Source organism: Erinaceus europaeus, chromosome 5, assembly GCF_950295315.1.
Source record: "Erinaceus europaeus chromosome 5, mEriEur2.1, whole genome shotgun sequence".
Taxonomy (NCBI): Eukaryota; Metazoa; Chordata; class Mammalia; order Eulipotyphla; family Erinaceidae; genus Erinaceus; species Erinaceus europaeus.
In genome coordinates, this window is record NC_080166.1 from 113,269,911 (window position 1) to 113,291,323 (window position 21,413).

Consider the following 21,413-nt stretch of genomic DNA (forward strand, 5'->3'; position numbering starts at 1 on the left):
TTTTTATAGTCAACAGTGCTGCAAGGACTAATCATCTATGGGCATTAAGTAGCTAATTCAGGTGAAGGCAAATTTTAGAATTTCAATGGCTATTCTACAAGTTCAATGGATATTCATACAAAGTAAAGTACTGGATCTATGAAAACTTTTTATTCTGACTATAGTAAGTGTTTCTGGGAAACTCTTTAAAGGAAAGTGTTTGCAAAATAATAAATCTGCTTGAATATCTGGCATAACATCTTTGCTCTTGACTTCAACCTCAGGAAAAAAAACTTACATAGTAACATGAAAGTTAAAAACAGTCAAATCGATTTCAGAAGAAAGCAGAGGGGTATATATAATACATGCAGGTTTCTAAACTGATAGTATGAGATATAATCAATAATATTCATTTCAAATGAATATCCCATCTATGTATCTTCACAAAAGACAACCTTTACCTTTAAATATTTGAGCATAAGACCAAACTATATACATATTTTATGCCAAAGCTTCTCAGAGAATCACTTTTTGCCCTCTTTAAACTGTTATGTAAAACCCAATCTTATTTCAGAAGATGAAAATAGACACAGATAATGGAGATGAATTTGTATTTAAGTGGCACCCCCAGCCTCCTTATAACTTTTCAATGTATTCACTGTGCAAGTTATATTTTTTGGAAATTAAAGTGATCCTAACAAGAAATTTCATAACATCCCTCCTTGCTTTCCCAGAGAGCCTGAGATGTTGTACCTCGGGGAATTGGGAGTAATTGGCTTAACCTGCCAAATCTGCCCCGGTGCACACAAAGGCACTAATACAGACTGTTAAAATGTGCATTCTTGGGGAATATAGGATTTAACGTCGTTAATAATTTCTCCCATCCTATAAAAACTGAGCATATGTTACTTCACTTGGTTTATTTTCTATAAGTAAAATGGGCATGTTCCCCATGGCCCCCACTGCCACTTAAACCCAAGCAAAATTGAAAACCACTTTCCTGGCTACAAAGCCAGCAGGACTGTATAAGGAGCCGCTTTAACTCACTTTTGTGTCGATCTTCTTGAAGGCAGCATCGTCCTCATCTACCTCGAAGTAGATTTCTGTCGTAGTGATGGAGAGCGTCCCTTTGGCCACCACCACGGGAGCAATGAGTTGGGCAGGAGTGCTGAGAACCACCGGGCCTGAAAGACAAGGGCACCGTAGTCAGGCTGAGCCCTTGTGGCCCTCGCTCATCTCCTTCCAGAAGAGGACAATAGTTTTCCATTTTTCAAGATGCACTAAGAAATAGTGCCTGTATTATGCGGCCAGTTCCTTTTGTGTGAGTTCCTTTCATATGTAGCGTTTACAATTGCCTTTGAAAGGAGACTCGAGATAAATAATTCTAGAAAGACCCGGGAGGTCAGGAGAGTTAGAAAGTCACCTATAGTAGGAGACTCCTTTGCCACCTCAGTCCAGAAAACCTACATGCTTGGCAAGGTGTTCTATTAACCACTTTTAAAAGTGCAGAATGGAGTCTACACTGCGGAGATTCTCCTTGGCGCACCCTTGGCTTTGCGGGAGTGCCTGGGCAGTCAGCGCGGCCCCCCAAAAGCAGTCCCAGGGCACAACCGCTCCTCTGGGCAGCGGTTTTCCAAGGATGGGAGAGTAATGGAGAAGGGGTACAGATCTAAATATCCACTGTCACAAAGGCACCGGATCTTGCAATAGTGACATTTGCACCGGCGCGTCCACATTCACATACAGGCGCAAACACAGTAAACACTAAGGGAGGAAAGCTTGAACACAGCAGCAGTGGTTTCCTAAGAGAGAATCAGTCAATAGTGAAAGAGCCTTAACTCTCCAGTGGAAGCATTCTCAGAACCGCGTGCGAAAAGTGCTGCGTGTCAACTTTTGCAACTACAGAAACCAAGCTTTCCTTAGAAGAGATGTTTGGAATGTTAGCCCTAGTGGGTGCTTACTTGAGCTCCCTCAGTTAAGGCTGAAAATTTTATTAATATCAAGTGTTTTTTCAAATATTTATTCAAAGAGGGATGACTTAACTGCCCCTTGAAGCAGGAGGCATTCCTCACGCCCCTGGTATTAAAAAGTCGATTTGAAATCAGAAAAAAACAATTTTCTTCTTCTGTGCCAAGGATGATCATTGTCACTTCCTTCTCCCTTCCACCACCCCCCCCACACCCGCCCACAAGAATAGAGACAAATGAGAAGGAGTCACAAATACAGTAGTAGAAAGACAATAAACAGCAGGTCTCTGGAGTCTGCTCAGGCCCAGATTCCAAGCCAGCGTCCTGGGCTCTGGGACCCACTAGCTTTGCCTAAGACACCCTGCAGGCCAAGCTGGGCCTGGACTGGGAAACCTGAGTGACGTTCGCTTGGGCTGGGAGGGGCACATTCGAATGTGTGGCCTCACTGCACAAAGCACCGCCCAGTCCACAGCGGGAGGAACAAGGAGCAGGCCTTCTTCGGGGCGCACTAGGGAGGGTGGGGTGCACATTGAAGCAAACTGAGTCACTGTCACCCTTCACCCCTCCATCTTCTTAACCAGGTTCAGATGAACTGCAAACTCATTAATAATCTTTTTTTTGTAAATTAATTTTACAGCTTTGCACCGGCAGCAGCCCGCAGTGGGGCTTCCCGTCCTCGGGGTACTAGGACTCCGGGGTCTGAGGGCCCAGGCTGTGTAGCGGGGCAAGCAGAGCCAGGGTTCCTCAGGGCTCCCTCTACTAGGTTTTTCTTTCCAAAAGGCAAAGGCGGTCGTTTTGAAGCGCCACTTTAAAGGCTCATCAATCTTAATCTAGGCTGCTCAAGTAATTATGCCCGAATCTCTTGTACGATTACAAGTGGATTTGGGTTTCTATTCCCCAGGCCCTCCTTTGTGTTTATTGGAGGGTCTGCGCGCGCGCTCCGTGGCGCCTCCAGCCCCCCGCGCCCTCCTCGGAATCCCCCAATGCTCAGTCCGGTCTGTAGCAATCTCTTAACCCTTCAGCGGCCAGGACTTCAACAGAATGCCACTTTTATTTGCCTCGGAGAAACCCAGATTCACTCTAAGAGTGGGGACGGACGAAGTGAAAAAAAAAAGTGAGTTGTTCACCGGGAAACAAAAATGTTTTCTTTTGCATCCTTGGGCCTTGCTAAGATCTCGGAAAAGTCACTTTAAACACAGAGGGCTAGTGATTTCTGGTTTAGTAGGGGTTTCGGCATTTTTCACTAAGAGTGGGGAAAAAAAAGGCGAACCATTTCTTTCCCTTCAATTAATTTAACATGCTCAAACAAATGAACTGGTAATACTGGAAAAATCACCCAACGCACTACCATACCTTACACACTAATTTCTATGTATAAATTACTCACTTAAGTACACAATTCTGTGAACTTTCAACAAACAACTAGTTCTCTAATTGTTTTCTCTTCACTTCTAAGACATCTTTTGATTTTACTCCAATCTTATTCTGTTGAATTTATTTATTTTTCCTTTGGGGGTTATGGAAGGATATAGGATTGGCCCTCGTTTAAGATAGGCACATCATGAAATATCAACCTTAATAGTGTGTAATTTTTACCCTTGTCCTTTGGAAATCTCTAATTACAACTTTCAATTCCATAGCATGTTTAAGGAGCACTGAGTCTTTTTGTTATAGCCTTCAGGGAGCAAACCAGTCACAGAGAGAATACAGAGTTAATCCACTACAGCAATAAGAGAGGGGATTATGTTTTAATCCCCTCTAGGGGAGCACCCGAATGTTAGGAATCCAATATTAAAATGTTTACATAAGGCACAATCACAAACCAACAGATATCTTATATTTGAAAATCCTGGTTCACTTTCCAAATAAACCTAGTTTTTTTTTGTTTTTTTTTAAGTATCTCTGGATGCCAGAGAGAGAATCATTTAGATTATCAGATTCTAGGAAATAACTAGCTACAAATATAACTTCCTAATTTTGCTAGGTGTGTTGGAGACTAAATATATATTCTGACCACTAATATATCAGCAAAAAACCTCATAAACCACAGTAATGTCCTTGGTAAAGTGTTAAGGGATCATTTAACAAATTGATGAGGCAAAACCCCCAACTGTACTGATGAACACAGTTTAAATTCCTAGCATCTTAAGGGGGTAGTTAAAGGTAAATGTCACCTTGTTTATCTTTAGAATCAGAAATATGGTTTAATATTTTATGAATTACTATTCTTAAAAAGATAGAATTACTACTTGCCACTAGTTTCAACGCCAACATAAAATCTGAACTAGAGAAAAGATCACTCACGCATAATGGAAAAGAAAAAAAACCTCTTTAGAGCAGAGACCATCTCATTAAAGGCACTGGCTTTTAGTTGAGATGATGCATCTAGAGTAGAAAATACATAGTTTATAGTTGAAAAGATAGGTACTTGTAAATTGTATTTTAAAAGTAGAATTTCAGTAGAGATGTGCAGGTTTTCCTGTGGCGAAAGCAAAATTCCAGGCATAGAAATCTTGACAATAATAAAATAGTGATTTAATATAAATAAATTCAGTTTACTATGCTTTCTTAAACTCTGCTCAATACCTATAGTTGAAAAATTGAGTTTATTGGTGATTTGGGAAATATGGGCTAAGGGCTTACTTAGTAAGACAGTGTAAAAAAAATAGTAGGAGGAACATAATTTTGGTGAAGTAGTGAGAAATTATTCAAGGAATAGGGCTCTCTCAGAAAGTGGTGATAATTCTGTAACTGTGTCTCAAAAATATTTAGAGCGAGGGAAGAATATATCTAGGTTATGTTGTAACTGGTCAACCACTCCTATTACCTAGAAGAAAGTATGTTTGGTATGTAGCCTGACAGTGAAAACTTCCCCCCTAATCTGTTCTTGAACAAAATTACAAAGTTGTTTTTGCCATATATTGTCATCTTGTAACCTTGTCTGAGGTTAGTGTTCTAGGAGGGAGGTTGCATATGTTCAATAGAACACTATCTATGGTATAGCAGAAGGTTTCAGACCAGGTCCCAACAATACCTATGCTCCCTTCTAAGAATCACGTTTCCAAAGGTCAGGGCTGCTTTTCTTTTTCTTAGACATAGGTGTTAATAATTTTTTGGGGGGAGTGTGGGTACTCAGTAACATTCTAGTTATTATAAGATAATCATAGCAATAAAATTTCCCAATAATGCTTTTTCATTGTAAACTTCAATGTAAAATACAACAAAGAATATATATTATGTGTAATATATATAATATATATATATAACATAGTTTAATTAAAATTGACATTGTTATGACCTATAACTTTCATAAAACCTATCTTAGTGTACATGAAATTACCATGTATTTTAGAGTCACTGGAATATTTCTCGACTTGTTTAGTGTTAATAAAGTTTATTATTTATAAGAATTTTTCTAACCTGTTACTTCGAAATCACATTTCAGTCAACCTTTAGAACATGAGAAAACATTATTATGGAACAATAAACATTGAATAATCTTTGTAAAATTGTTAGACTTATGACCCTGACACTGGGGCCAGACGATGGTATACCTGGTTGAGCATACATATTATAATGAGCAAGGACCTGGGATCAAGCCCCTGGTCCCTATCTGCAGGGAGAAAGCTTCACAAGAGGTGAAACAGTGCTGCAGGTCTGTATGTCTGTCTTTCTAATAAATAAATATTTTAAAAAATAACACTGACATTATTTTGAAGAACTATATTCTGAAGTCCTTTAGATGTAGTACAAAAGGATGGTTCCCCCAAAATATTCTGAAGAATATAATAAAGGAGTAAATTTCTACTTACAAAGTTTGTAGGAAAAATAAAATCATGAGTGTGGCCACATATTAAATATCTATCATTGCTCTGCACTTACATTATCCTAAGTATATCACAATCAGTTTAAAGAAAACATTTCCCCACCTAAAATAAAAGACTATGTTTTTTTAAATCTCAAACTAGCTTTAAACTGACTGAAAAATATGAAATCATTTGAACTTGTTTAGGGATTTCAAGAAAAATTTCAGGTATTAAAAAAAATGGAGGTTCTTAGAGACAGACTGGGAGTATGGATGGACTGACCAACATCCAGATCCAGTGAAAAGGAATTACAGAAGCCAGAAACCCTTCCTTTTGTACCCCCAAAGGAATTTTGGCCCATACTTCCTGAGGGGAAAAAGTTAGGGGAAGATGATCAGAAGGCTCTGAACACCATGTTTTTATACCATCGTTGAAAGGGAAGTAAATCTGGAAAATGCCAGAAATGTCAGGCACTGCTTTGCTTATATGAGAGAGAAGAGGAAAAGGGAAGGACACTCTAAAATAGTGACAGGTGTAGATGCGATTTAAAAAAGAAGTGAATAAAAATTGGCAAAAAAGTGTCTATGTATATATGTTTATTATTATTATTTGATATATAGGCAAACCATATCTGTGACCCTGGGAGAACTATTACAACTTCTGCTGGAGAGAGATTGGGACACAGAAGTCTGGTGGTGGGAATGATGTGGAGTTATATCCCTATTATTTTGTAAATGACCAATACAATTTTTTTAATGGAGATGTTTGTATATGAACCTGGAGAGAAGGAAGTTTGGGAGAAATGCTGTAGAAGGTCTTATATTATCCATGACAGTTTCTTGAGCTGCAGGCATTTGAAATGCCTCAAGAAAAAAAACAACACACAGTATAGTATATCTGTAAACAGAGACCGTTTTGTTTTTATACAGAGAATACTGTTAGTGGTCTAAATACATTATCAGAATAATGTTTCTCTGAAAAACTAAAAAAAAGTTCCTTGCACAAGAAAAGTTACAAAATCTTTTTGCTTGAATTGGATAAATATCACTGAGTGACAGAGTATGTATACACCACGAAAGTAGATAACCGTCTCCAACACACACACACACACACACACACACACACACACACACATCATAATCTACAATTATATTGAGAATAAGTGTAATAAATCAGTCATCTTCACAGTGTGCTTGTTTCCTTGGTTTATTATACAAAATGAGATAGGTGAGGGCCAGCCAGATAGCTTACCTAGAAGGATACCTGTTTTGTCATGTGAACCCAGGTTCTAGTCTGGTCCCCATGGTGTCTGCCTATCTCTTTCTCTCCCTCCCTTCCTCTCTCTCTCTAAAAAAGTTGACTCAGAGTAGTGAAGCTCCAGAGATGACCAAGACAAAACAAAATAACACAAAACACGAAATAAAGCCAGGTTTCTTAGAATACATATTAATCTTTTCATAGCTGAGTAAAATGTACCTCTGGGAAAACCCAGTTTACCATAGTCTGAAACAGGAAAAAAAGAATGAAGGAAGCTTGACTTATACAAGGTATTGAAGATTTTCACATAACATCTGTTCTTCATGGTTGAAACATCTTGCACTAATACAATACACATCTCATTTAATGTGCTTAAATAACTTTAAAAAATTTTGAGAGACAACTGATGGGCTCTAAGTTTAACCTATCATTTATGTTTTCCAATTTATTTGTAAAACAGTTAATTTTATGTTAAAGGCAAACCTAGTGCATTTTCCACAAAGACAAATGATTGGAAAAGCTTAGAAAACACATATACTATAAGTAAAACATCACAGAGTTATTTTCTTCCACGAAATACACTAGACGCAGTGTATTTTAGTACTCATTTTGATCATTTGTTGTGCCTTTTGATTTAATAGGTGAGCCAGTTGAGATTTGTGTGTCCAGTTACATCACAATTAGTTCAACATATGGAATACATTTTTTCAGTTTCTAGAACGGCATTGACTCTTATGAAACTAGGATATCATTTAATGATTGAGAAGAGTAAATTCCTACTGGACTCTACGAATAAGTAAATCAGAAGCTATGATCTAAATTGACTGAACATTCAAGACTATATCTTGGCTCACATCTGCTGGAATATGTGCCCTGCCTTTCTGCTCTTATAATTTCCTATGCACATCTTCACCGCAGTATAGAAGATACTGAATGCTTGCATTTAGAAGTCTGTTTTTCCCATTTGGCACTAGATACTTGTAGAGAAGCATGCTATTTTCTTTATCTACCATAGTATCTATCATATATTATGCAATCAGTGCTTATGGAGTAAGGGAAATAAAAATATACCACTGTTGCAATTATGTCATAGTTAAAAAAAGACCACTTAATTTAACAGACTATGTATTATAAATTATTTCTGGAACTGATTTCAAATTTACTTTTAAAATATAAAATATAGTACATTTTGGAGAAAAAAATAAAAATATTCTGGGCACTGAACTACCGATAATTATAATGTTAACTGATTATTCTACCTACATCACACGTATGTTATTATTTTTTTAAATGGCATGTTTTCTTAAGTCCCGTTATTTCCCCTAGTATGCAACCTGTTTTCTCTTTGTAAATTACACACATGAAGAGGTATGTTTAACTCAGTATTTATGCATGTAGCTAGTAAAAAAAAATCAGTTTTGGAATCTAAGAGTTTATCTGTAGTACATATATGAGTAAAAAGTATACAGCGAAAATAATGACATAATAGTCAAAAGGTTTACCTAACCATTTTGTAAAGCAATTTTCATTTTCCTCTCCTCAGAATATACCTATGCCAAAGGTACTGCTATTACCTTCATTTTAAAGACGAGAAAATGTGACTGAGTAGTAACTGGAAGATCATAAAAGGTCATAACTTGTAATCGATAAAAGAAGGACTCAAACCTGTTATTACTTGACTCCAAAACCATAATTCTTAACTTTGTGTCTACTGACTCCCACGAAAAGAGGGACAGAAAAATATTTTATGGACATTCACAGAACTATGATGATTTCCAAGCTCCTTATTTTTTGAGGTTCTGGGATAGAGCCCATGGTGTCATGCATGCAAGGCAAACACTCTACTGCTTCTGCATTTCTGACCCCTAGAAATTTGTGAGTGTGTGTGGGGGGAAGAGTTGGGGTAGGATGATGACAGTGACACTGGAAGTGAAATATGATGGGCAGGTGAATAAGAAGGAGAAGGGCACTGTAAGCAGAGAAGTGTCACAACAATTACTGAGATGTAGTATAATTAAAGAATGAAAATGACTGGTCAGTGATTAGGATGTATAAAGGTGAACAGTGTGTAATCAAAGTGAAAAATACATACAGCTCTGAATGTCAGATTTTTCTGACAGAGAAATAAAAGATCAAAGCTCAGATATTACAATGTCAAGCAGTGGTGTTAATGCTTTTTCAGCATCATAAATCTCTTTGAGAAGGAGACAGTTAAACAGATGGTCCTTTCCTTGAAAAATTCACATGTCCACACTGATTGTATAATATCTTCATGTTTGAGACAAATGAAAAGTGTTAGTTGTTTTCATATTTCTTCAATAAGAAGTCTTCTTTATGGAATTACCATTATTTCACATTCTCCAGATTCAGAAAATATATTGTTCATTTTGTTCAAAACAGTTAACTCTACCTGGGATTAGGTCTGGTCCTCTCCTATCTTCTTTGGCTACTTTATTTTGCTTGTCTCTCCTCTCTTTGTCAGACTTCTACATAGCAAGTTCCATCTTTTTGATCCTCCACCTGAATTACTCCTATAGGCTTTATCCTTATGTTAACCTTAGGCCAAAGTTTTAAGGAAGTATATACTGATGAGTAAGCCAAAGACTTGGTAAAGTCTTTCAATTAATTAAAGTGAAATAATTTTATAACCTAGAATTCTAAACACAGAATTTGCTAAACATATTTAACACCACTTTTCTTCTCGTTAGCATATTCCAAAATACTTGTGTCCAAACAATATCAGTTAAAAAAATGTTAAACAAGAATTTCTTGATTTCTAGAGTATACTACTCTCTTCTTTCTGCAATGCTTGCCTTCTTTCCTGGTATCCTTGATGGATTCTCCTTCAGTTACTTTTTAAAAAAACAATATTTATTTATTCCCTTTTGTTGCCCTTGTTGTTTTATTGTTGTAGTTATTACTGATGTCATTGTTGTTGGATAGTACAGAGAGAAATGGAAAGAGGAGGGGAAGACAGAGAGGGGAGAGGAAGACAGACACCTGCAGACCTGCTTCACCACCCATGAAGCGACTCCCCTGCAGGTGGGGAGCCAGGGGCTGGAACCTGGATCCTTATGCAGGTCCTTGTGCTTTGTGCCACCTGTGCTTAATCTTCAATCACTAAATCTTGTTCCACAGGGCAAATTCTCTCTTACATAATTTACTTATTTTGGTAGATTAATCTAATCTACTCACTAGTGGTTTTTAATTAGGACCTCTCTATCCAACTTGGTTCCAAGTTTCAAATATTTACATCTATTTGAAACACTTGGGGCATGCAATTATGCAATAGACCATACTGAATGACTCCTCTTCATTACTCTCTCTAGTAAAGTGCTGCACCTTTACATCCCCTACACAGTTAGTAGCTATTTTATCATTTCTTCTCCCAAACCAATATCCCTCATTCCTTCTTCCATAAATACATGCATTATCATAATCCTTCACACATTAAATACTGATTTTTAAATCATGTTTCTTTTTAAAAAATATTTTTTTAGATAAAAGAGATATACAAAAAGAGAGACCAGATTATTGCTCAACTGTTTTATGTGGTGTTAGGATTGAACCTGAGGCTCAGCCTCAGCCTCAGGCATAGAAAGCCTTTTGCATAACTATTATGCTGTCTCCCCAGCTTTTAAGTGTTTTTTTAAAAGCCAATTCTTTCTATTTGCAATTCAATTTAGACTATCATCACATTTAGCTCAAACAGTTAACAGTTTACTTCAAGTTAGGGCAGCTAAAATCTGTAGTCTACAATATGACCTGAATGGTTTTTTTTTTTTTTTTTTTAAATATAAGTTGGATCTCTTCATTGGCATGAGTTTAAGTCCTTCACTATCTCACTGTAGCCTTCAGATAAAATTTAAGCTTTTCATGGCTCATAAAGCCGTCAGCAAGCTTATCTCTCTTAAGGTTAAGAGTCTCCTGGTCTCATAAATAATTTCAAACTACTGTAGTTTCGTGAAGAATGTGATATTCTATGTAGTCTCACATAGACAATGATAGCCTGCCTCAAGATGATTCTCATCATCTGCAGAAGCTCCTTACTTAAACCTTTTATTTAAGTTTCCAGATTTAAGTTTGAAAGATGCCTATTCTAGGAAGGCTTTCCAGAACCCATATGGTGGGTTTTTTTTTTTTTTGTGTGTGTGTTCTTATGGTTTTCTTCCTCTATCTATGCATGTTTGCTTTTTATTATCTGTTCTCTTCCTAGAATAACCCCTTTGAAAGAGGGACATGATATCCAATATTTACATTTATTGTGCCTATATAACCACACCCAACCTGAATCAAGTTGGGATCTAAGAGATTCAAGACCCAGCAAGACTTTTATCTCTAATGATGGACATTTAAAAATATCTCTTATTTGAGTCTATTTGTTTTTTCTTAAATGAAGTACAACACCTAATTCATCCAGTTTTAAAGTTCACTACCTTCACTATTTCTCTCAACAAATGTAAACTTGGTCCCTAGTTTTATTCACCTATTTACACTTGCAAATTTAAGCCTTATTTAACTATTTTCCTCCAAAAAATATTTTGTGAATGAAGGCTGATCCTCACAGACCAATCATGATGCAGGATTTACTTACATTTTCTTTAGTATTTCTATTTTATGTATAAAATAAACTTTAAGCACTATAGTTCTTGTATATACCTCTTTGTGACTTAAAATGAAGAAAAATGAAACCAAAATTTGAATTTTTAAAACACTGCAATCAGTCACATTTTGCTCAATATATAAATTCCTTAAATATTTTCTCTAGAAAATGTATCAAAAATACTAAGATAGTAAATTTAGTCTGGCTTTTCATTCATTACAGGGGACTACTTTTTCCCCCTTTGTTGCCCTTGCTGTTTATTATCATCATTGTTATTACTACTGTTGTTGCTGTCATAGTTGGATAGGACAGAGAGAAATTGACAGAGGAGGGAAAGACAAAGAAGGGGAGAGAAAGACACCTGCAGACCTACTTCACCACTTGTGAAGCAACCCCCTTGCAGGTGGGGATCTGGGCCTCTAACTGGGATCCTTGAGCCAGTCCTTAGGCTTCGCATCATGTGCGCTTAACCCATTGTGCTACCACCTGACCCTCCCCCCCCACATATCTTTTTATTGGACTGATGATATGAACTGATGGTGCTGAATGTAATAGTTATAACATGGAATTACTGCTTATAATTGCCAGATAAAGAGTTGGTCTTCGTGCTGAAGATTTCCATTTAGCTATATTCTGCAATTATTCTGACTCTGAAGCACTAAGACATGGGATGAGATAAATAAATTAAGTATCACCAGTATGCAGACAGACTTACTTGTCTGTTGTACTCATAGCACTGCTGTACATGCTGGGTGAAAAATCAGTTCTTCCCCCTGATATCTGAATGAGTGCCAAGGTCTTTCAGAGACTGCACAGGAGCACTCACAGGTGAGGCAGTGACAAGATGATGAATCCCTCCCCTCTGCCTCCTCTCCAACTTGCTGACGCCTACAGTTTGGCAGCAGGAAAGCAGTTTTGATATCTACTTTTATTTCTCCAAGTGTGATAATCAAGATAACTGTAATATTTTCAGTAGGTGGTTAGTATCTTTACTCTTAGAAAAAATGACATATGGTTTATGGGTAAATTGGATATTTATTGACCTTGCATTTCAGGTTGGCTGCAAGTATGACTATAAACCTGCAAAAGAATTACTTTATAGGAAGCTCTTCACATAGAGAAAAAAAGTAAAACATAAAATGAGTTTCAATTAGAACACCACAGAAAGGGAGCCATTATTATAGGCTGTGTTAACACTTGTAGCCTAACAAAGGATGTCTTACTCTTAAACTAAAAGAGATGTAAGGATATTATATCTTTTAATCATGTTTGATATCTAGAAGGTATCACTGAATTATGTCCCTTTACTATATATTAAATTTATATGATTTTGCTTAGTGGGGTGTTATTACAGCTAAAAACCTATTAAAAGAATTTCTATAGTATATAAAAGCCAAGGTTGAAGGGGATATACATCTTTGGAGGGACATTAGTAAGGGCTCAGTAAAGTATCTGCAGACTCTGAAGTGGCCTTGTAGATATTATAATAACAATGAAGAGAGTTTAATTAGGGTGGACATTCAAGGTGAAATTTATTCATTTTCTCTCAACTCTGTAACTGAATTAAAAACTGAGGTAAAAAATTAAATAGTTTAACTCTTATAAGAAAATGCCATGTGCTAATGTCTCTGTGAACTTTATAAATTCTGTGTTTGAAGCTGAATATGAACCTTTTGGTATACTATTTATGACTGTCTAAGCCATTTCCTAATTCAAAGAGAGAGAAAAAAAGACTTATAAAGACTCATAAGGCTTTTTCAACATCAAATAGCTTTCACTAAACAACGTTTTGATGAGTTAAGTGTGAGTGAGTCAGGGACATATGGATTAAATTTCCCTTGAAATACACATGGGTTTAAAAATTAAGGGGTAAATTCTGAGCAAAATGCGTTTTAGATAATTCTGATGTTTAAAAGACATTTTTCCTCTTACTACAGATATCAGGTTGATTCAATTCTAATGAGGTTCTGTAACTGAAACCACATAAAAACAAATACAGAAGAATCTTTTTAAAATACTCATTTTGTCAGGGAAAGAATATTCAATAACCATAGAAGAATTGTACTGCATGAAGTGATTAGGCAAAGCAGATATTATCTGAGTCAGAATTTATCTTTGTCTATGTAGCACTGAAATTGTTCTATATTACTTTCTTATTCTGTTGCACAACTATGAAAAATTTCTGTGCTCTTAGTTCACATTTTTCCATGCTAAAGTAATATATACCTCTGGAAAAACTTAAGTGTTTAGAATTCTATTGTTTCTTTGACTTTACTGTATAAGAATTCTGAGTTCTTATATGTTTAATCCTCCTTTCTTTGTTCAGTTCTGCATAATAATTAATTGATACCTTTTCTTTTTAAGTTATTTTACTGTGAGAGGGTTGGGGGTGGGGTGGGGATGACATCGGAGCATCTGTTTGTGGTTGGTTCCACTAATGTGGTTCTAGGGATAGAAGTCTGATACACAAAAATCATGTGCTCTGCTACTGAGTTGACTCTCCAACTGATGAACCAGTGACATTTAATTTAGTTGTAAACAAACTTACTCTAGTCTTTAGAATTTCAAAGTTTCAGAGAGATCATCTCATCTATCATCTTTTTGTTGGGGAAAAAAAATGCCTTAATTTTCTGACTATTAGTGTAAAAGAGGGAGCAGAAGCAGCGCTAATTCTCCCGGGGAAAATTTTTTTTTTCTGTAAGCCCGAGTTTTTGAGTTTCTAGGTTAGTGAATTATAGAATTTGACAGAGATTTAGCAAGATTCCTCCTCCCCTACAGCTATATCATTTGATGTCTGCTTTCACTTTGAAATCTTGTAACACAAATTACAGTAAATGGAAACAATTTCATCAATTTGCAACAAGAGCAATAGTTTAAAAATGGATCACCCTCTCAAAATAAGTGCAAACTCACTGGGAACTGGGGTGGGCATCAAAGGTGAGGTATCCAGGGAAGGAGGGAGTCACTTAGGGGGTCACTGCTGATTATAATGTTTCTATTAAGAGTAGTCTTATTCATAGTAGTTCTACATTTACTCTATTTTCTTATATTTAAATTCACACAATACATTCCTTCTGAGTTGCCAATTCTTAACTTTTACAAGCATGTGTATGTGATAGAGATAATGAGAGAGAGAGAGAGAGAGAGAGAGGAAGGAAGAAAGGATGAAAAAACATAAATCTTTCTTTGCTTGGGTGACAGTGCATCCAGGAGGCTGTGCACTTTCCCATGCACTGGGTAGTATTCAAGCCCCAGCACCACATAAGAACACCAGCCTTAGAAGATTCTTCAGTGTTTTTCTAATTACAGTGCTTGATACATACAAAGTGTGTGGTGCTATAGAATATTACTCAGCTATTAAGAGTAATGAATCCACCTTCTTCGACCATCTTATATGGAGCTAGAAGAAATATGTTAAATGAGATAAGCCAGAAAGAGAAAGATAAGTATGGGATGATCCCACTCATAAACAGAAGTTGAGAAAGAAGAACAGAAAGGGAAACACAAAGCAGAATTTGACTGAGTTTGGAGTACTGCCCCAAAGTAAAAAACCAGGGATAGGGTTTCAGCTTCACCATAGGGGGGTGGGGATAGGGACACAGACCTTTGGTGACAGAAAATATGTTAATATACATGCCTAGAAGCATAAAAAAACATTTCAGATAGAATTATAATCCATTAAAAAGTGTAATCCATTAATAATAAACACCCTTTTCCATATAACTGAGAATTTATTTTTAAATATTTATTTTATTTATTTATTCCCTTTTGTTGCCCTTGTTTTATTGTTGTAGTTATTATTGTTGTTGTCGTTGTTGGATAGGACAGAGAGAAATGGAGAGAGGAGGGGAAGACAGAGAGGAGGAGAGAAAGATAGACACCTGCAGACCTGCTTCACCGCCTGTGAAGCGACTCCCCTGCAGGTGGGGAGCCGGGGTTCGAACCGGGAACCTTATGCCAGTCCTTGTGCTTTGAGCCACCTGCGCTTAACCCGCTGTGCTACAGCCCGACTCCCGAGAATTTTTTTTTTAAATTAAGAGCTGTAGTAATATCTTGACTTTAAAATTGGAGATCTTTAGGATTAATTAAAATGACCATTTGTGGAAGCTGTAATGGAAAAAAAATTAGCTTAACTTTTGGTGTCTTTACCCAGGAAAATAAAAGTGGTAAGATGAGCAATTATTTAAATATTTTTTATGAATTCAAACCCCAATCTGACAATTCAAACCCCAGAGTACATTTTTCTTTAATGTATTTATTTATTTATTTATTTATTATTGTATAGAAACAGAGAGAAATTAAGTGGAGAGTACATTTTTCTTTAATATATTTATTTATTATTGTATAGGAACAGAGAAATTGAGATAGATGGATAGATAGATAGATAGAGAGAGAGAGAGAGAGAGAGAGAGAAATACCTGCAGAACTGCTTCACCACTCATGAAGCTTTCCCCTTGCTGGTGGGAAAAGCTTAACCAGGTGCACTACTGCCTGGCCCCAGAATACAGTTCTTTGGAAAATAGTCTGGCTATTTCTCAAAAAAAATTGAAACACGTAATTATTATTTGACTTAACAATTCTAGCAATTCTTCACTTAGATACATGCCCAAGAAAAAAAATGTGAATACTTGATAACATTTTTAAAAATATGGGCAGAGGTTTTTAAAGAGGAAATAAGGAATAGTATATAGAGGTATAGGAAGAATATAAAGATTAAAGAAACATGTTTAGAATGGGCTGGGGAGACAGTATAATGGTTATGCAAAAGAATTTCATGCTTGAGGCTCTGAGGTCCCAGGTTCAATCCCCAGCACCACCATAAACCAAAGCTGACTAGTGCTTTGGTGAAAAAAAGAAAAAAGAAAAAAATGCTTAGGCAGTAGTTAAAGTAACTTTAAAGATTTTCATTTAAGTTATTTTTGATGATACAGCATTATCAATACAAGTTTATATGTATAGGTATATAAATAATTACTTTTACAATTTACAAAAGTGATAATAAAGAATCATCACCATCAACTTAGAATTTCTTAAAGAGCAAAACTACTAACATCTGGAAGTAATAATAAAGGAATCTTTCTGAATTCCAGTTCTATTGTGTGTAACATTAGAAATTTTAATGTTACACAGTATAGATGACAGAACTACCAATCTAAAAGAAATGACATACTTTTCATTAGCAAGGCAGAATTATTTTATTTTATTTTTTTTATTGTTGTAGTTATTATTGTTGTTGTCGTCGTTGTTGGATAGGACAGAGAGAAATGGAGAGAGGAGGGGAAGACAGAGAGGAGGAGAGAAAGATAGACACCTGCAGACCTGCTTCACCGCCTGTGAAGCGACTCCCCTGCAGGTGGGGAACCGGGGTTCGAACCGGGATCCTTATGCTGGTCCTTGTGCTTTGCGCCACCTGCGCTTAACCCACTGCGCTACAGCCCGACTCCCAAGGCAGAATTATTTTTATCAGTTCAATAAAATAACTTACTTTAAAAAAAAACTACAACTTACTTCTCAGTTCACATGAATGTGAATCAATCCTAAATTTTAGTTGAGTAATAATTATGTGAATTTTATATTATTTTACTTATACAATTACAATTATATTGAATAACATAAACTAAATTTCAAGTTAAATATTTGTAATGTGATAGTAAAGTCAAGTAAATTATGCTAATTAATTTCACTGTTTTAAGAACAATGTAATTAGTAAATTGAAATATTTAGTAGGATTTTAGGTGCTAATTCACTTTATGAAACACTAAAAATGAAAAATAAATTAAAATAAAATAAGTTAGGTGTTATTAATGTAATGGCTATTTAACTGGTTGGCATAGTTCTATGTTATAATCATATTAGCCATATGCTATAAAACATAACCAATTGAGTAATTAATAATTACACACATTTAACTTGCCTCTTAAGATGAACAGCTTGGGAAGAAAAGGAACTAAAAGTAAAACAGAAAATAGTATGAAATTTAAGCTGTAGAAATTTGTTGGATTTTGTTGGTCTTGATTAAGGCTAAAATTTTTCAAAGAAAATATGAAAACATGAGACCAGGTCAATATTTATTTTTCATTGTACTAAAGACCTTTTATGTATCAGATTATTTTAATTAACCAGAATGATTTTGGGCAAGAGACCGCATATAAAACTGAAATTAATTATGCATATTCCAAGATTTCTAAGTGTGATGTAATGTATCAAAACTGAATTGTAAACTGTATCTTTCTTCACACTATTAAGAAGAGTATTTCATGCATATGTGTATACACAAACATACTTGAATATATTTAGTAAATTTTTGTTAATACTACCAAATACTGTGTATTTTCAAGGAAATATATCAATATATATACTTATCCCCACACAAACTATTTAATCTCTATTAACCTCTATATCTTCATTTGTAAAATCGGCTTCATAATAGCATCTACTCAAAGGGTTGCTATGAGTATAAACTGGTTTCTGCCCTTAAATGCTTTTCAGCAGCCTGGTTCCTAGGAAAATATGCTAGCTATTCTTTCTCTTTTTCTCCCTTTCCTCCTCTTCTTCCTTTTTTTTTTTTTTTTTTCAATTCCAGTATCACTCTATTGAGGAAATAATGCTTTATAGGATTTTTGATGTCACAAGGGTATATCTCCACATTTACCCAAAATAGGTATTAGGACATGATAGCCTCTACCAAACAATCATTTTAATCCATTCTTCCATTCATTCTTTTTCTCTCCTTCCTCCTCCCTACCCTACTTTTTCTTTTTTTTCAGTTAGGTCCTTTCACTTCTGGCTACCTTTTCATTCTGATAGATGAACAAAAAGAGGTTTAAAGAGAGACACAAAGTCTGGGAGGTGGCGCAGTGGATAAAGAGAGACACAAAGCCCTCTTCTGATGCCATAGCACCTCCCAAGTGGCACTAGAGTCTGACTATTTTCACTGTCCTTGATGTTATTTGGGTAGAATTTTGCTTATAAGAATATTGCTGGGGTTCGGTGCCTGCACCATGAATCCACTGCTCCTGGAGGCTATGTTTTTCACTTTTATTGCCCTTGTTGTTTTATCCTTGTTGTGGTTATTATTATTGTTGTTATTGATGTCGTTGTTGGATAGGACAGAGAGAAATGGAGAGAGGAGGGGAAAACAGAGAGGGGGAGAGAAAGATAGACACTTGCAGACCTGCTTCACCACTTGTGAAGCAACCCCCCACTCCCAGCCCCACCCCCAGGTGGGGAGCCAAGGGCTCAAACTGGGATCCTTGTGCTTGTCCTTGCCATATGTACCATATGTGCTTAACTCAGTGCACTACCGCCAGGGCCCCCTTATCTCTCTTTTTGTATAGCTAGAGGCAGAGAGAGAGAAAGAGAGAGAGAGAGAACTTAAGCTTCCTTCAATGTAGTTATAGGCTTGCACCTGAGCTGTACACATCATAAAGTGCACACTATGCAAGTAAGGTATAATTAGTCTATATTGGATTTACTGGGTAGACCTTTTAACAAACTTCAAGGAACTAGCCCACTATCAACATCAACTAATCAATTATAATGGGAACTAGCGATCAGATAATCTAAATAAAAATGTGTATTATTGACCTAAAGCTAACATATGTATTTGAGGAAATGCAGAGCACTATCTAAAAAGTTCAGCAACCATGTATGTGAAATTTCTCTAGTTCTTTAGGATCAAGAATAAGACCAAGAACAGAGGAAATAAATCTGTGAGCAAATAAAATATTGCACTTCGTTTGCTCAAACTGCCAAATAATCTCAGGAAAAGGAATATGCCATGAAAACAACAAAATCACACTTGAACATTTATTTAGAAATTTAAGGCAAATGTTCATTCATAAAATTAAGATTACTTTTACTTATTTTTTTCCCCTCTGGGATTATTACCGAGGTTCCCAACATACATTTTTTCCCTCTTTCTTTCTCTTTCTCTTTTTCTTTTTATAACAGAGAGAAAGAGAGAGGGTGCAAGAGAGAGACACTTGCAGTACTGTTCCACTAATGAAGCTTCTTCCCCCACTGCAAGTAAGGACTGAGATCTTGAACCTGGGTCTTCACACAGGTAACCTGTGCACACTACCAGGTGCCCCAGTGTCTCACCCTTTTCCAGCTAAAGGAGTAGTTTTCATTGTTTAGATATATTTGTATCATAGACCTATCCAGGAACTGGTATTAGAATAGCACTAATAAACATTTTCTAGAAGCAGGAGAACAAAACATCTTGAATTTACAATAAGCCATAACATTTTCTCTCTGGCTAAAAGAGCTATCTAACTGGCAGCTTTCACAGATATCACTGTAAGTTTTCATGAAGCATACCATGCAATATGAGTTATTCTTTTAGAAATAGCAAAAGTCTTGTTAAAGGAATGTTGGGTATATTAAGTCCACTTCTTTACTGCTACCTGCCATCCCAATGTTGTATAAAGCTGAACGTACAAAAGTGAGGCAATAATGAGTTAATTTTTGGAAATCAGAAGTTTGTTTTTTTAATATTTATTTATTCTCTTTTGTTGCCCTTGTTGTTATATTGTTGTGGTTATTATTGTTGTCGTTGTTGGATAGTACAGAGAGAAATGGAGAAAGGCGGGGAAGACAGAGAGGGGGAGAGAAAGACAGACACCTGCAGACCTGCTTCACCACTTGTGAAGCGACTCTTCAGAAGAGTTTTTAACCTTAGATCAAGGATGTAAGCCCATAATCTTGTCTCCTGATGTCACTAAATTCTGAAATTGTGAACAAAATTGCTGAGACAAACTTCATGAGATATATCCAAAGTAGTTTTAAATCTCCCAAAGCTTAAGGGGGATTTATGCCCAGATTCCCAGCTGACAATTTCAAATGCCTTAGAACAGCATCAATCTAAAGTGAAAAGTAAGTGGCTAGGTGATCTAGTGGTGAGGATAGAGATTAAAATAAGATCACTAAAGTCATGAGCCCCTAGGAACATACCTAAATAAACTTCCTAGCTTTTTTCCACCCTAAAATCCCTAGTCTTACCGGCTCTATTCCTACTCTTTGGTTCCTGTTTATTAAACATTTTGCCCTGCTTTATATCTTACTTCCGTTCATCCACCAAGTTGCAAATGCTACTATGATTCCATCAATATTTTTTGTCCATCTGCATGCTAGCTATCAAGCTCAGGCAAAAATTACTAAAGTCATGGGCTCCTAGGAACATACCTAAATCAGACTTCCTAGTTTCTTTCCACTCCTAATCTCATCTGCTCTATTCCGACTCTTTGGTTCCTGGTTATTAAACATTTTGTCCTGCTTTATATCTTACCTCTTTTCAGCCACCATGTTCCAGATGCTACTATGATTCCATTCTCAACTCCTTGGTCAGACAATTTCACCAATGTGTCCCAAATCCCCACCTCTTCAGAGCCCTACCCCACTAGGAAGAGACAGAAACAGGCTGGGTGTTTGGATCTATCTCCCAACATCCATGTCCAGTGGAGAAGTAATTGAAGAAGCCAGACCTTCCACATTCTGCACTGCATAAAAAATTTTGGTTCATAGTCCCAGAGGGGAGCAATTTAAAAGAAGATGATCAGAGGGCTCTGAACCCCAATACTATCAGGATCCAGAGAGAGAGAGAGAATGGGGGTAGAGAGAAGGATACTAAGAAGTAATAATAGATGTAGGTGTGACTTAGAAAGGAAGAGAAGGCAGGACCATAGAAAACTGGGCAAATATATGACCTTGGGAAAACTACTGCAGTTTCCAGTGGAGGGAATGGGGACACAGAACTCTGGTGGTGGGAAAGGTGTGGGATTATACTCCTGCTATCTTATG

The 21,413-nt window shown here is 36.3% G+C and overlaps 1 protein-coding gene across 6 annotated transcripts in view; it reads right to left on the bottom strand.

The window, feature by feature from the left end:
- Positions 1 to 21,413, bottom strand: part of NBEA (neurobeachin) — a 546,841-nt gene that overhangs the window by 210,374 nt on the left and 315,054 nt on the right. For all 6 annotated transcript variants that reach the window (XM_060191623.1, XM_060191622.1, XM_060191624.1 and 3 more), the window contains one exon: positions 1,027 to 1,163. In XM_060191623.1, the coding sequence (XP_060047606.1) occupies positions 1,027 to 1,163 (137 nt within the window). The remainder of the gene's footprint in view (positions 1 to 1,026; positions 1,164 to 21,413) is intronic.